The sequence below is a fragment of the Panthera uncia genome, chromosome X (genome assembly GCF_023721935.1).
Source record: "Panthera uncia isolate 11264 chromosome X, Puncia_PCG_1.0, whole genome shotgun sequence".
In the NCBI taxonomy this organism is placed as follows: Eukaryota; Metazoa; Chordata; class Mammalia; order Carnivora; family Felidae; genus Panthera; species Panthera uncia.
The window spans coordinates 54,639,981-54,655,213 of NC_064817.1; the positions used below are offsets into that span (position 1 = coordinate 54,639,981).

The 15,233-nt window shown below is 35.9% G+C and overlaps 1 protein-coding gene across 1 annotated transcript in view; it reads right to left on the reverse strand.

The window, feature by feature from the left end:
* Nucleotides 1-15,233, reverse strand: part of TEX11 (testis expressed 11) — a 247,613-nt gene that overhangs the window by 148,059 nt on the left and 84,321 nt on the right. The window contains exon 13 of the mRNA XM_049643926.1: nt 14,405-14,483. Within this exon, the coding sequence (XP_049499883.1) occupies nt 14,405-14,483 (79 nt within the window). The remainder of the gene's footprint in view (nt 1-14,404; nt 14,484-15,233) is intronic.

A 15,233-nucleotide genomic window follows, 5' to 3' on the forward strand; every position in this document is an offset into this window, starting at 1 on the left:
CAAACCCACAAAAACTGTTGCAGTTATGACCTGAGCTGAAACCAACAGTTGGATGCTTAACCAACTGAGCCACCCAGAGTCCCCGCTTTTCTCTATTCTTGATTTTAGTTTGGCAATGTCAATCTGATCTCCTACAATCTTGTTCAAATTTTTTTTCTGTTGCATAGACATTTCTAGATCACTTTATCTCAAGGTTTCTGACTCTATCTTGGAAGTCTCATTCCAATTCAAAATCTCTTAGTTTGATTATGTGATTTAGTATTCTTATTACTGGAATGAACAGTAACTGATTAACCCCACCTAAGCAGTACAAAAGAAAGAGTCTGAGCCTTTTTGCCAATAACAAGATAAAGTGATCTATGTTAAAATTACAACTAAGAAAAAGCATGTACTAATACAGACAAGGAGTTGATGGAAAGAAAAAACTAATACAGACAAGGAGTTCAAGGAAAGAATAAACTAAATACAGATTATTTGTTAGGACAATAAAACTAGATATGATCTTTTTCTTTTCATTTTTTTATTATAATCATATGTTTACAGAGTAAAAAATAAAATAGATAAAAATTTTGAAAGGAAGGAATTAAAGCTCAAGGTGAGAAGCCAGTAATAGAAACTTAGCTGTTGTAAAAGAGTTCAGGTCCCCTAGGTTTATAAATGAGACTTATAAGTTATAGATGTCTTTAATAAAATTACAGAAAATTGAAGGGGTAATGAAAACTAGAGAAGGAAAACTTTGATTTTGTTTTACAAAAAGAGCAGTAGAGGGGCACTTGTGTGGCTCAGTCAGTTAAGTGTCCAACTCCTGATTTCAGTTAAGGTCATGACCTCAGGGTCATGAGATAAAGCCCAGCGCTGGGCTCCATGCTGAGCACAGAGCCAGCATAAGATTCTCTCTCTCCCTCTCCCTCTCTCTGTCTTTCCACCCACCCCCTTAAAATGAATGAATGAATGAATAAATGAATGCAGTAGAGTCCTAAATTTGGCTACTCAAAGTGTGGTCTACAGACCAACAGCATCAGCATCACATGGAAAGCTTATTAGAAACGCAGATCTCAAGCCTCATTCCAGACCTACTGAATTAGAATCTCTATTTTAACAAGATCTTGAGCTAATCATACACACATTAAAGTCTGAGAACCATTAACAAAACATCAAGGATTTGTTCAGAAAAGGGCACTAAATTCAACTTACTTTATCTTTTGACAAGTTTACTTAAATGATAAAGTCAGAGAGTAAACAGACATAACCTAACAATTTCAGGAAAATGACTCATAATAACAGAGTATCAAGCCATCTATCTGATTTTCTAGAATGTAAAGCATATGTTCTTCCCTTATCTTAGCACCACATATTATCAGGATCTCATAAGTGGATAGCCTAGAATTGTCTACACTCTGACTTCTAATGAAGCTTGGCTGTAAGTGGTGAAATTAAAAAAAAAAAAAAGATCACTTAAGAGACATGGTATTTCCATCCATTCATCAATGCATTCAATATTTTATCCGTGGGGCACCTGGGTGGCTCAGTAAGTTAAGCATCCAACTTTGGCTCAGATCATGATCTCGTGGTTTGTGAGTTCAAGCCCTATGTCAAGCTCTGTGCTCACAGCTCAGAGACTAGAGCCTGCTTTGTATTCTGTGTTTCCCTCTCTCTCTGCCCCACCCCCCCTCACACTCTTGTCTCTCTCTTAAAAAAATAAACATTAAAACAATTTTTTTTTAATTTTATCCTTGCATCAAGGTAGATCATCAGAAGCTTAGGTCTGTACTACATTAGCTTATAGTACATAGCAGAACTGCATTCACTTTCTAACAGTTAATGCTCTGTACACTTAGCTCTTAGCTTTAATTGCTAAAACAAACTTCTATACATAAAATATACTTATGCTTTTGCTATAAAATTATCATTGTCCATTATATAATGCAACTTCCTATACTGTCTACAGATGCCAGTTATGTAACATAAATGAGTGAAACAGACTATAAGAAAAAGCAACTGCCAGATACATAATGAACCTTTAGTATTAACTAAACAATGGTATAAGTATGTTAACATAGTACAAACAGGTAAGAAAATAGAAGCTATACTTTAACTTTGAAATTTAAAAATAAATATACTTAATTTACCAAATTTTTCTTCTGACTTTGATTTCTCTGTTGATTGGGAAATAGAAAGCTGAAATTCTTTCTTCTCTCTCTTTTATACCAATATGTCAATATTCATATGGCTGATAGGGAAAAAGTAGGTGCCTACATGAAAATCTGGATACTGTTATCAAGAGAAAAGTGGAATGAATGACTGACAGCCGATCAAGAGCAATTAATGTCCACTACATCTGATATGCCAAAGTTGTCTAATTAGAATTCAATACCACACTACACTACAGTTCAATTTGTAGTTCTTCATTCACGTTAGTATTAATTGAGAAAGTCAAAATAAATAATGTTTTTCATTATCATGATGTTGGAAATGAGAAAACATTTTAAGAATTCAATCTTTGAATATGTAGTTAAGGTAATCATTTCTATCTCTGGAAACCAATTTCAGCATAGAAAAGTGAGTCAGATTATTCTTTGCCAAATGAGTTTCCCAAAGAAATTACTTCACTAAGAACATATGAATTACAATTTACATTTGTGTAATTACTTATGAATGCATTTGCAGAGGCAGATTCAGAGTGTTTATATGGGTTGTCATATTCACCAAAGAGGTCAAGTCTTTGAGCGAAGGCAGAGATTTTTCCCATGGATGACAGGAACAAGTTGAATTCTTTCAACAGTTCCAAAAATATTAGTACCTTGTCATGAATGCTATATCACACAAATCTCCCCTTCAGGACTGAAGTATTTATTTCCAGGTGACTCTTTAGGAACTACCCTTGAAGAGAGCCACCTCACCCAAGGTGATGCCCCCTTTCCAGGGCAGCTGACATCCAAGACTACTTAACACTGGCCTTCAAGACATAGCCATCTTATTCTAACTGAAAACAATTCTGAAGGGCCATCCCAGCTTCAGAGTTCCCCATGGGGTAAGCTGAAGCCTTCTAACTTTAAATTAGCCCAATTTCTCCCCTTACCTAGTTTAGTCTCCTTTTCTTCCCCTCATAGGTATTGATCCTAAGAGCCCTCCTTTATAAACTATCTGGACACTAACCACCATCTTAAAATTTGCTTCTAGGGCAACACGAGCTTTGAAAGCATCTCATCCAATAAGCCCCCTAACCTCTAAGAAATAGATGCAAGTTTTCCTTCCACTTCTATTTTTTGGAACAGTTTAAGAAGAATAAGTATTAACTCTTCTTTAAATGTCTGGTAGATTTCCTCCTGAGAAGCCATCTGGCTCTGGACTTTTCTTTGTTGGGAGATTTTTGATTACTGATTCAATTTCTTTGCTGATTATGGGTCTGTTCAAATTTTCTATTTCTTCCTATTTCAGTCTTGGTAGTTTGTATGTTTCTAGGAATTTGTCCATTTCTTACAGATTGCCCAGTTTGTTGGCATATAATTTTTCATAATATTCTCTTATAATTATATTTTGACACAGGCACACTTTGTACATTAAACACAGAAATCTTTTACTTCCATCACAAAGAAATTTGTTCTTTCTCATTTTCTTAAAATGTCCTCTCAGGCTAGCTTACATTCTCTCATTTTTGAAAGAGATGTGTGTGCCATAAACATTTAATTTCCTCTTATATTTGTTATAAAAATAATAACACAAAAAAAGATAAATGACAACTTGACACATAGGTTAAGGTAGAAAATAAAGAAGTGTGGGGACTATGTCAAACTGGAGAATACATGCCCCATGTCTAAAGATAGCAATGACCATTTAGCCCCAAATGATTGTTGCTTAGTAGGAAATATTGACCAAGTGTTTCCAGATCTTTCAATTTTTTTCAAGAAGTCAGAAACCCTGGGGCGCCTGGGTGGCTCAGTCGGTTAAGCGTCCGACTTCAGCTCAGGTCACGATCTCGCGGTTCGCGAGTTCGAGCCCCGCGTCGGGCTCTGGGCTGATGGCTCAGAGCCTGGAGCCTGTTTCAGATTCTGTGTCTCCCTCTCTCTTTGCCCCTCCCCCGTTCATGCTGTGTCTCTCTCTGTCTCAAAAATAAATAAACGTTAAAAAAAAATTAAAAAAAAAAGAAGTCAGAAACCCTGATTTTCATGTGAAATTGTTAAATACTGGCAATTAATTCATCCCTAAGCAACACATCTCTGGCCACACCCACCCAGCTCATGGTTCACTGATTTGCAAACTCTTTCCTATGTGATAGATTCCTTTAGAATGTAAAATTGGGAAAAAATGTTTGTCACTCTTAAAGATAATATTCAGGTAATGAGGGATCAAAGAAATCCATGAGGCATATATAAAACAAAAAATAAAATAACAAAGTAAGTCCCTCCTTATCAGTAATTTCTTTAAATGTAAATTGATTAAACTCCAATCACAAGGCAGAAATTGGAATAATGAATAAACAGAATCCAGCTACATACTGTTTGGAAGACACTCACTTTAGACCCAAAGATACAAACAGGTAGAAAATGAAACGATGGAGAAAGATATTCTATGCAAATAGTAACCAAAAGTGAGCAGTGGTGGTTATACTAGTATTAGACAAAACTGACTTTAAATCAAAGTTACAAAAGACAAAGAAGGACATGATGCATTAATTAAAAATCCAATAATCCAATAAAGCAAGAAGATATAACAATTATAAATATTTACATACCTAGTAACAAAGCATCAATTTAAGAGAACTGATGGTAAAATAGCATGCTACAATAACAGTTGGAGACTTCAAGACCTCTTCTCAAAAATGAAAAGAACAACCATCGGGCACCTGGGTGGCTCAGTTGGCTGAGCGTCCGACTTCAGCTCAGGTCATGGTCTCACAGCTCGTGAGTTCGAGCCCTGCGTCGAGCTCTGGGCTGACAAACAGCTCAGAGCCTGGAGCCTGCTTCAGATTCTGTATCTCCCTCTCTTTCTGCCCCTCCCCTGCTCACGCTCTGCCTCTCTCTGTCTCTCAAAAGTAAATAAATGTTAAAAAAAAAAAATTAAAAAAAGAATAGAACAACCAGACAGAAGATAAGTAAAAAATAGAGGATATCAACAACACAATAAACCAACAGACATATACAGCACATTTTACCCAATAACAGAATATACATTCTTCTCAAGTGCACATGGAACATTTTCCAGGATAGATCATAAGTTAAGCCACAAATTTAGTCTCAGTAGAGTTTAACAGCTAGACATTATACAAACTACCTTTTCTGACCACAAAAGTATAAAGTTACAAATCAGTAACAGAAGAAAATATGAAAAAATTCAGAATTTTTAGAAATTAAATAACACACTGGGGCACTTGGGTGGGTCAGTTGGTTAAGTGTCCAACTTCAGCTCAGGTCATGATCTCACAGCTCCTGAGTTTGAGCCTCACATTGGGTTCTGTGCTGACAGCTCAGAGCCTTGGAACCTGCTTCAGATTCTGTGTCTCCCTCTCTCTGCCCCTCCCCTGCTCATGCTCTGTCTCTCGTTCTCTCTCTCTCAAAAATAAATAAACATTAAAAAATTATTAAAAAAGTTAAACAACACACTTAAACAAGCAATGAAATGAAGAAGAAATCACAAGGGAAATTAGAAAATAGTTAAGATTGAATGAAAATGAAAATACAAATTACCAAAATTTATAAAAAACAGAAAAAGCCAGGTTAAGTGAGATATTTAAGTCTATAAATGCTTATATTCAAAAATAAGAAAGATCTCAAATCAACAACCCAATTTTATAATGTAGCAAATTAGAAAAGAAGAACAAACTAACCACAAAGCTACCAGAAGGAAGGAGATAATAAAATTAGAGCAGAAATAAATGAAATAAAGATCAGAAAAACAATAGAAAAAAATCAATGAAACTAAGTTGGTTTTTTTGCAAAGATAAACAAAAGTGATGACAAATCTTCAGCTAGGTTAAGAAAAAAAGAGAGAAGACTTGAATAAAATCAGAAATGAAAGAAAAAAATTACAACTAATGTCTCAGAAATTAAAAGAATTATAAAGGACTACTATGAAAACTCATATACCAAATTGGAAAACCTAGAGAAATTCATGAATTCCTAAAAACATAACCACCTACTAAGGCTGAATCATTAAGAAATAGAAAACCTGGAGCGCCTGGGTGACTCAGTTGGTTGAGTGTCTGACTTCAGCTCAGGTCATGATCTCATGGCTTGTAAGTTCGAGCTCTACATCAGGCTCTGTGCTGATAGCTCAGAGCCTGGAGCCTGCTTCAGATTCTGTCTCCAACTCTCTCTCTGTCCCTCTCCTGCTCATGCACTGTCTCTCTCTCTCTCTCTCAAATATAAATAATAATAATAATAATAATAATAATAAAGAAAATCTGACAGACCTAGAACTAGTAAAGTGACTGAAGCAGTAATCAACAATCTCTCAACAAAGAAAAGCTCAGGATCAGATGGCTTTACTCCCAAATTCTACCAAATATTTAAAGACTAATGCCATCCTTCTCAAAGTCTTCCAAAAAATTGGGGAGAAGGAAACACTTTGAAACTTATTAATGAAGCCAGTATTACCCTGATATCAAACAACAACAATAAAAAGAAAATACAAATGGCATTTTTCTCAGAAGTGGAACAAAAATCCCAAAATTTGTACAGAACCACAAAAGACCAGAAATAGCCAAAGCAATCTTGAGAAAGAAAAACAAAGGTGGAGGTATCATGCTCCTGGATTTTACACAGATACAATACAATACAATAGAGTAATCAAAACAGTATGGTACTGACATGAAAACAGACACATAGATCAATGGAACAGAATGGACAGCTGAGAAATAAACCCACACATATTTGGTCAGTTAATCTATGGCAAAGGAGGCAAGAATATATAATGGGGGAAAGACAGTCTCGTCAATAAATGGTGTTAGGAAAACTGAACAGCTACATGCAAAAAAATGAAACCAGTCCTTTATCTTATACAATATACAAAAATAAAGTCAAAATGGATTAAAATCTTGAATATAAGACCTGAAACCATAACGCTCCTACAAGAAAACACTGGCAATAAGCTATTTGACATCAGTCTTAGCGATATTTTTTTGGACCAGGCACCTCAGGCAACGGCAATAAAAGCTAAAATTGATAAAGGAAATCACATCAAACTAAAAAGCTTTTGCACAGTGAAGAAAACCATCAACAAAATGAAAATAGAACCTACTGGCTAAGAAACAATATTTGCAAATCACACATCTGATAAGGGGTTAATATCCAAAACATATAAAGAACTTATACAACTTGATGTTAAAAAAGTAAACCATATTAAAAATGGGCAGAGGACTTGTATAGACATTTTACCAAAGAAGACAAACAGATAGCCAGTAAGCACATGAAAAGATGCTCAGTATCACTGATCATTAGAGAAATGCAAATGAAAACCACAATGAGATATCACCTCACACCTGTCAGATTGGCTATTATCAAAATGACAAAAAATAAAAAGGGTTGGCAAGGATGTGGAGAAAAAGGAATCTTTGTATACTGTTGGAGGGGATGTAAATCAAGGCAGCCACTATGAAAAACAGTATGAAGTTTCCTCAACAAATTAAAAATAGAACTACCCTACAATCCTGCAATTACACTTCTGAGGATCTGAAGAAAATGGAAACACCAATTTTTTTTTAATGTTTATTTTTGAGAGAGCGAGAAAGAGAGCAAGCACATGCAAGAAAGAGCACAAGCAGGGAAGGGGCAGAGAGAAGACGGGACAGAGGATTCTAAGCGGGCTCTGCTAACAGCAGAGAGCTCAATGTGGGGGTGAAACTCACAACCATGAGATCATGACCTGAGGTGAAGTTGGACACTTAACCAAATGAGCCAACCAAGTGCCCCGAAAACATAATCTGAAGAGAAATTTGAACCATTATCTTCATTGCAGCATTATTTATAAAAGCCAAACTATAAAAACAACCTAAGTGTCCAGTGATGGATGAATGGATAAAGACGTGGTACATTATCTCCAATGGAACACTACTCAGCCATAAAAAAAATAAAATTTTGCCATTTGTGACAATGTGGATGGACCTAGAAGGTATCAGGCTAAGCAAAATAAGTCAGCGAAAGACTAATATTGTATGACTTCATTTATATGAGGCATCTAAAAAACAACAGAAACGAACAAACAAAACAAACAGAAACAGACTCATTGATACAGGAAACAAACTGTTGATTACCAGAGTATGACAGTAGAGGGGGTTTGGAGGGTGAGTGAAACAGGTGAAGGGGATTCAGAGGTACAAACTTCCAATCATAAAATAAATAAGTCACAGGGATGTAATAAACAGCATAGAGAATATAATGAATAATAATGTAATAATTTTGCATGGTGACAGATGGTAAGTAAACTAATCACAGGGATCATTTTTCAATGTATAAAAATATCAAATCACTACAATATATACATTAAACTAATAGGATACTGTATGTCAATCATACTTCAATAAAAAAAAAAACTTCTTCCTAAACAAAGACATTACAAGAAAAGAAAACTACAGGCCAGTATTCCTGAAGAATACATATACAAAAAACCTCAACAAAATACTAGTAATAAGGTAATCCTCAACAAAAAAAATTAAACAGCATGTTAAAAAGATCATATACCATGACCAAGTGGGATTTATTCCTAGGATACAAGGATGGTCCAACATATAAAAATCAGTAAATGTGATACACCACATTGACAGAATGAAAGATAAAAATCACACAGTCATCTCAATAGATGCAGAAAAATAATTTGAAAACTTCAACAAGCTTTCATAATAAAAACATCCAACAAGCTAAGAATAGAAGGAAACTACCTGAACATAGTAATATGAAAAACCCACAGTGAATCTCATACTCAATGGTGAAACACTAAAAACTTTTTCTTTAAGACCAGGAACAAGGTAAGGATGTCTGCTTTAGTGACTCCTGTTCAGTACAGTACTGGAAGCCAGAGAAATTAGGCAAGGAAGAGAAATAAAAAGCATCTATCCAAATTGGAAAGTAAGAAATAAAATTATCTCTGTTCATAGATGATATGATCTTATATATAGAAAATGCTAAAGATTCTACAAAAAAAAACTATTTTTTTGTTAAGGGTTTAAAATTTTTTTTTGATGTTTTTATTTATTTTTGAGACAGAGAGAAAGCACAACCTGGAGAGGGGTAGAGATAGAGGGAGACAGGAACTGAAGCGGGCTCCACAATAACAGCAGAGAGCCCAATGTGGAGCTCAAACTCAGGAGTGCCTTGAGATCATGACCTGAGCCGAAGTCAGACGCTTAGCCGTCAAGTGAGCCACCCAGGCACCCCTCCACAAAACAAAACAAAACAAAAACAAAAACAAAAACCTGTTAAAATAAATAAACGAATTCAGCAAAGTAGCAGCATATAAAATCAATCCACAAAAATCAGTTGCAATTCTATGCACTAACAATAAACCATCTGAAAAAAATTTAACACGGGCACCTGGGTGGCTCAGTCGGTTTTTGGCTCAGGTCCTGATCACATAGTCATGGGATGAAGCCCACATCAGGCTCCAAACTTGAGCATGAAGCCTGCTTGGAATTCTGTCTCCCTCTCTCTCTGTCCCTCCCCCACTCACACTCTCTCCCTCTCAAAAAAAATAAATAAACATTTAAAAATTTTAAGAACACAGCCCCATTTATAATAGCATCAAGAAAAGAAAAAAATTTAAGAATTAACTCAGCAAGGAGGTAAAGAACTTGTACAATGAGAACGATAAGATATTTCTGGGTGCCCGGATGGCTCAGTCAATTAAGCATCCGACTCCTGATTTCAGCTCAGGTCATGATCTCACGGTTCATGAGTTCAAGCCCCACATCAGGCTGTGCACTGACAGTGTGGAACCTGCTTGGGATTCTCTTTCCCTCTCTCTGCCTCTCCCCTGCTCATGCTCTCTCTCTCTCTCTTGCTCAAAATAAATAAATAAAAATTTAAAAAGACATTTTTAAACAAAATTAAAGAAGACATAAATAAATGGAAAAACATTCCATGTTCATGGATTGGAAGACTTAATATTGTTAAGATGCCAATACTACCTGAAGTAATCTACAGATTCAATGCAATCCCTACCAAAATCCCAATGATGTTTTTTGGCAGAAATAGAAAAATTCATCCCAAAATTCATATGTAATCTCAAAGGACTCTGAATATGCAAAGCAATTCTGAAAATAAAAAAGCTGAAGGACTCACACTACCTGATTTTAAAACTCAATACAAACATAAAGTAATAAAAACAGAATGGTACTGGCATAAAGATAGACATACAAAGCAATGGAACAGAATAGAAAACCCAGAAATAAACTCTCACATATAAGGTCAAATGAATTTTAATAAGAGTGCCAAGACAATTCAATGGGGAAAAGATAGTTTTCTCAACAAATGACGCTGTGGAAACTGGGTAGCACATGCAAAAGAATTAAGTTGGAACTTTGTCTCACACCATATAGAAAAATGATCTCAAAATGGATCCATGACCTAAATGTAAGACGTAAAAACTATGAAACTCCCAGAAGAAAACATAGGGGAAATCATATTATATTTGGCAAAGATCTCTCAGATATGACACTAAGAGAATAGGAAATAAAAGGGGAAAAAAACACAAATTGGATTTCATGAAAAAAAATTTTGTTTAATTTTAATGTTTATTTATTTTTGAGAGAGAAAGAGACAGAGCACGAGTGGGGGAGGGGCAAAGAGAGAGGGAGACACAGAATCTGAAGCAGGCTCCAGGCTCTGAGCTGGCAGCACAGAGCCCAATGCCAGGCTCAAACTCACAAACTGCAAGATCATGACCTGAGCTAAAGACGGATACTTAACCGACTGAGTCACCCAGGCACCCCGAAAAAAAATTTTTTAATTGGGGGTGCCTCACTGGCTCAGTTGGAAGAGCATGTGACTCTTGATCTCAGAGTCAAGAGTTCAAGCTCCATGTTGGGTGTAGAAATTACATAAACAAATAAATAAACAAACTTAAAAAATTTTTTAATTTTGCATCAAAAGACGCTACCAACAGAGTGAAAAGGCAATCCATAGAATAGGAGAAAATATTTGCAAATCATATATATTCAAAAGGATTTAATATCCAGAATACATCATGAACTCCTAAAACTAAACGACCTGATTAAAAACTGGGCAGGTCGGGGCGCCTGGGCGGCTCAGTCGGTTGGGTGTCTGACTTCAGCTCAGGTCATGATCTCACAGCTCATGGGTTCAACCCCATGTCAGACTCTGTGCTGACAGCTCAGGGCCTGGAGCCTGCTTCAGATTCTGTGTCTCCCTCTCTCTCTGCCCCTCCCCTGCTCACACTCTGTGTCTCTCTCTCTCAAAAATAAACATTAAAAAAAATTTTTTTTTTAAATATGGCAGGGGACTTGAATAGACATTTCTCTAAAGATGAAATAGGCCAAAATCACATGAAAAGATGGTCAACATTACTAGTCATTAGGGAAATGCAAATCAAAACTATACGAGATACCACTTCACACCTATTGGGATAACTACTACAAAAAAACAAAACAAAACAAGAGTTGGCCAAAATTTGGAGAAATTGGAACCCTTGTGCCCTGTTGCTGAGAATGTAATATGTACACCCACTGTGAAAACAGTATGACAATTCCTGAAAAAATTAAAAATTACCATATTATCCAGCAACTCCACTTCTGAATATACACACAAAAAAACTGAAAGCAAATTCTCAAAGAGATTTTTTTTACACCCCCATTCATCGCAGCATTATCCACAATAGCTAAAATGTGGAAGTTTTACCTTCCATCAGCTGATGAATGGATAAGCAAAATGTGGCATATACACATACAATAAAATCTTCCTCAGCCTTAAAAAGAAAGGAAATTCTTTATATATAAAACATCCAACTCTTGATCTCAGCTCAGGTCATGATCTCGCAGTTCATGGGTTCGAGCCCCACGTTGAGCTCTGTGCTGGTGGCATGTGCCTGCTTGGGATTCTCTGTCTCTCCCTCTCTCTCTCTGCCCCTCCCCCAATTGTGCTGTCTCTGTATCTCTCGAATAAATAAACTTTAAAAAAAATACTGGAGGGTTGCCTGGGTGGTTCAGTTGGTTGAATGTCTTACTCTCTATTTTGGTTCAGGTCATGATCCCAGGGTCATGGTATCAAGCCCCGCATCGGGCTCCATGTTGAGCGTGAAGCCTGCTTAAGATTCTCTCTTTCTCCCTCTTTCCCTCTTTCCCTCTCTCCGGCTCTCTCTCTCTCTCTCTCTCAAAAATAAATAAAAACATTAAAAAAATTTTTAATTACTGGCAAATATGTATCAATTGTATATAAGAAAAAATTTTGTGTTCCAGCTTTGTAAAAACATGATGTTATCATCATCATCTCCTCTTCCATAGATATTCTATAAGAGGCTAAATGACTTCTCATCCAAAAGTCGTGTGTCAGGTAGGAGATCAGTCTGCAACAATGGTTGGCAAGCTATATAGTTGCAGGCCAAATCTAAACAGCGACATGTTTTTATAAATAAAGCTCTATTGGAACACAGTCACTTCCATTTATTTACAGATTTTCTGTGGCTGCTTTTTTCTCACACTACAACAGCAGAGTAAAGTAGGTGTGACAGAAACTTTATGCCTTACAAAGGCTAAAATATTTACTACTTCACCCTTTATAGATAGTTTACTAACTGACCTAAAATAGCGGTTCTCAGAACCACCTGAAGAACTAATAAAAAATAGAGGTCAGGGCTTGCTGGAATAAGGTAGAGCTTGATCTCTATATTTTTATAAAGTACCTTAGTGAACATTTTTGATAAGTTTTATTGAGGTATAATTCCCATACCATACAATGCATCCATTTAAAGTACACAATTCAGTGGTTTTTAATATATACACAGAGTTGTGCACACATTACCCAATCAATTCTAAAACATTTCCATCACGTCAGAAAGAAGTGCCATACCCAATAGCAGTCTCTCCCCATCTTCCCCAACTCTCACAGCCCTAGGCAACCACTTATCTACTTCCTGTCTCTATAACTGCATCTATTCTGGAAATATCATATAAATGGAATGAAACAATATGTGATCTTTGTGACTGGCTTCTTGCACTTGGCATCATGTTTTTAAGGTTCATCCATGTTATAACATGTATCAGTATTCTGTTTCTTTTTATTTTTCTTAATATTTTTAAGTTTTTCTTATTTACTTTTTTTAAGTTTATTTATTTATTTTGAGGAGAGAGGGGCAGAGAGAGGGGGAGAGAGAGAATCCCAAGCAGGCTCCGTGCTGTGCAGAGCCCAATGTAGGGCTCAAACCCACAAACTGCAAGATCATCACCTGAGCTGAAATCAAGAGCCAGACACCCAAAAGACTGAACCACCGAGGCACCTCTTAAGTTTTTATTTTAATTTCAGGTAGTTAATGTACAGTGTTATATTAATCTCAAGATGTACAATAGAGTAATTCAACACTTCCATACATTACACCGTTTATTGGCAAATGATATTCCATGATGTGGGTATACCACATTTTGCTTACCTATTCATCAGTTATTAGACATTTTGGTTGTTTCCACATTTGAGTATTAGGAATAATATTATGAACATTCACATATAAGTGTTTTATGGACATACTTTTTCTATTTAACTCAGGAGTGGAATTGCTGGGTCAAATGGTAACTGTTTAACTTAGTGAGGAACTAATAGTTTCCAAAGCAGCTGCCCAATTTTACATTTCCACCGTCAGTGTATGAGGGTTACAATTTCTCTATATCCTTGCCAACATATGTGATTATCTGTCTTTTTGATAATAGCCATCCTACTGGTTCAAAGTGGTTTCTCATTGTGGTTTTGATTTGCATTGCCCTGATGGCTAATGATGTTGAACATTGTTTCAAGTGCTTATTCCTCAGTAATTCTGAGGCACACTTAAGTTTGGGAACGATTAAGAAGTCTTTATGTACTTTAAGGCCCCTTTTGACATTAATGGTAACATAAAGACAGAGCCAGAGAGGTGTATTACTCATAGAACTGCACTCATTCATGCCTTCCTGTTCCACATGACACTGCCCTGTAGGTTAACCTAGGCCTAACTCCTGTTTTATAAAGCACCAACTACCTTATTCCTTTTTCATTTTATTTCTTTTTCAAAATTTTAATGTAAATTTTAAAATTAACTTGACTATTGATTGTTTAAAACATTAATCAAGCAGTTCCATCTTCTAATTTTATCAGCATAATGGCAGATATGGTGCTATGTGAATATGGATGGATATAAATGGATATATTCAATACATATTAATAGAAACCTTAAAAAATGTTAGTCTTTAGAGAAAAGAAAATCAATTCTGTACCTTTCATGATCCATCAGCAGTTTAGCAACGTTCAGACAAAAGTCTAGAGACATATCAAGATGTAGTATTTCCATGACAGCTAAAAAAGAGAGAAGATGAAATAATCATATCAGTTTCATTTCTGAGGAAACTTAGCTATTTTCAATAACTTTCCTTTGTTCAAAATCTACTTTCTAAACGTTTGCCATACACCACATCTTGCCTAATAATTTATCAAAATCTTTTGGGGCATCTGGGTGGTTCAGTAGGTTAAGCACCAGACTTCAGCTCAAATCATGATCTCACAGTTCATGGGTTTGAGCCCCACATTGGGGCTCCACGCTGACAGTGTGAAGACTGCTTGGGATTCTCTCTCTCTCTCTCTCTCTCTCTCTCTCTCTCTCCCCACCCCCCACCCCACTAGCTCTTTCTGTCTCAAAATAAATAAACTTTAAAAAATCTTTTTATAAAGTAAAGACATCCAATGCTAGAGTATAGTGAAACAGGTAGTCTTCTAAGGATGTTAAAGTAACTTGACAAAATGTTTTTGTAAAGCAGTTTGGTAATACTATATGCTATGAACACAGTGGTTAAAAGCTTGAGACCTGAAATCAGATAGACTTATATTTGAAACCACTTGCCACCTATATGGTTATAGGCCATATAGGCTATAGTTTTTTCTGAGCCTTAGTTTTGTCATCTGTAAAATGGGGAATATATCACTAGTCACTTAGGTCTGTTGAGAGTGTTACATGAGAAAATGAATGAAAATTACATAGTAAAACACCTAGAACTTAGTAAGACTCAGTAAATGACACCTGTTGTTGTTATGTATCCTCTCTAACACAGA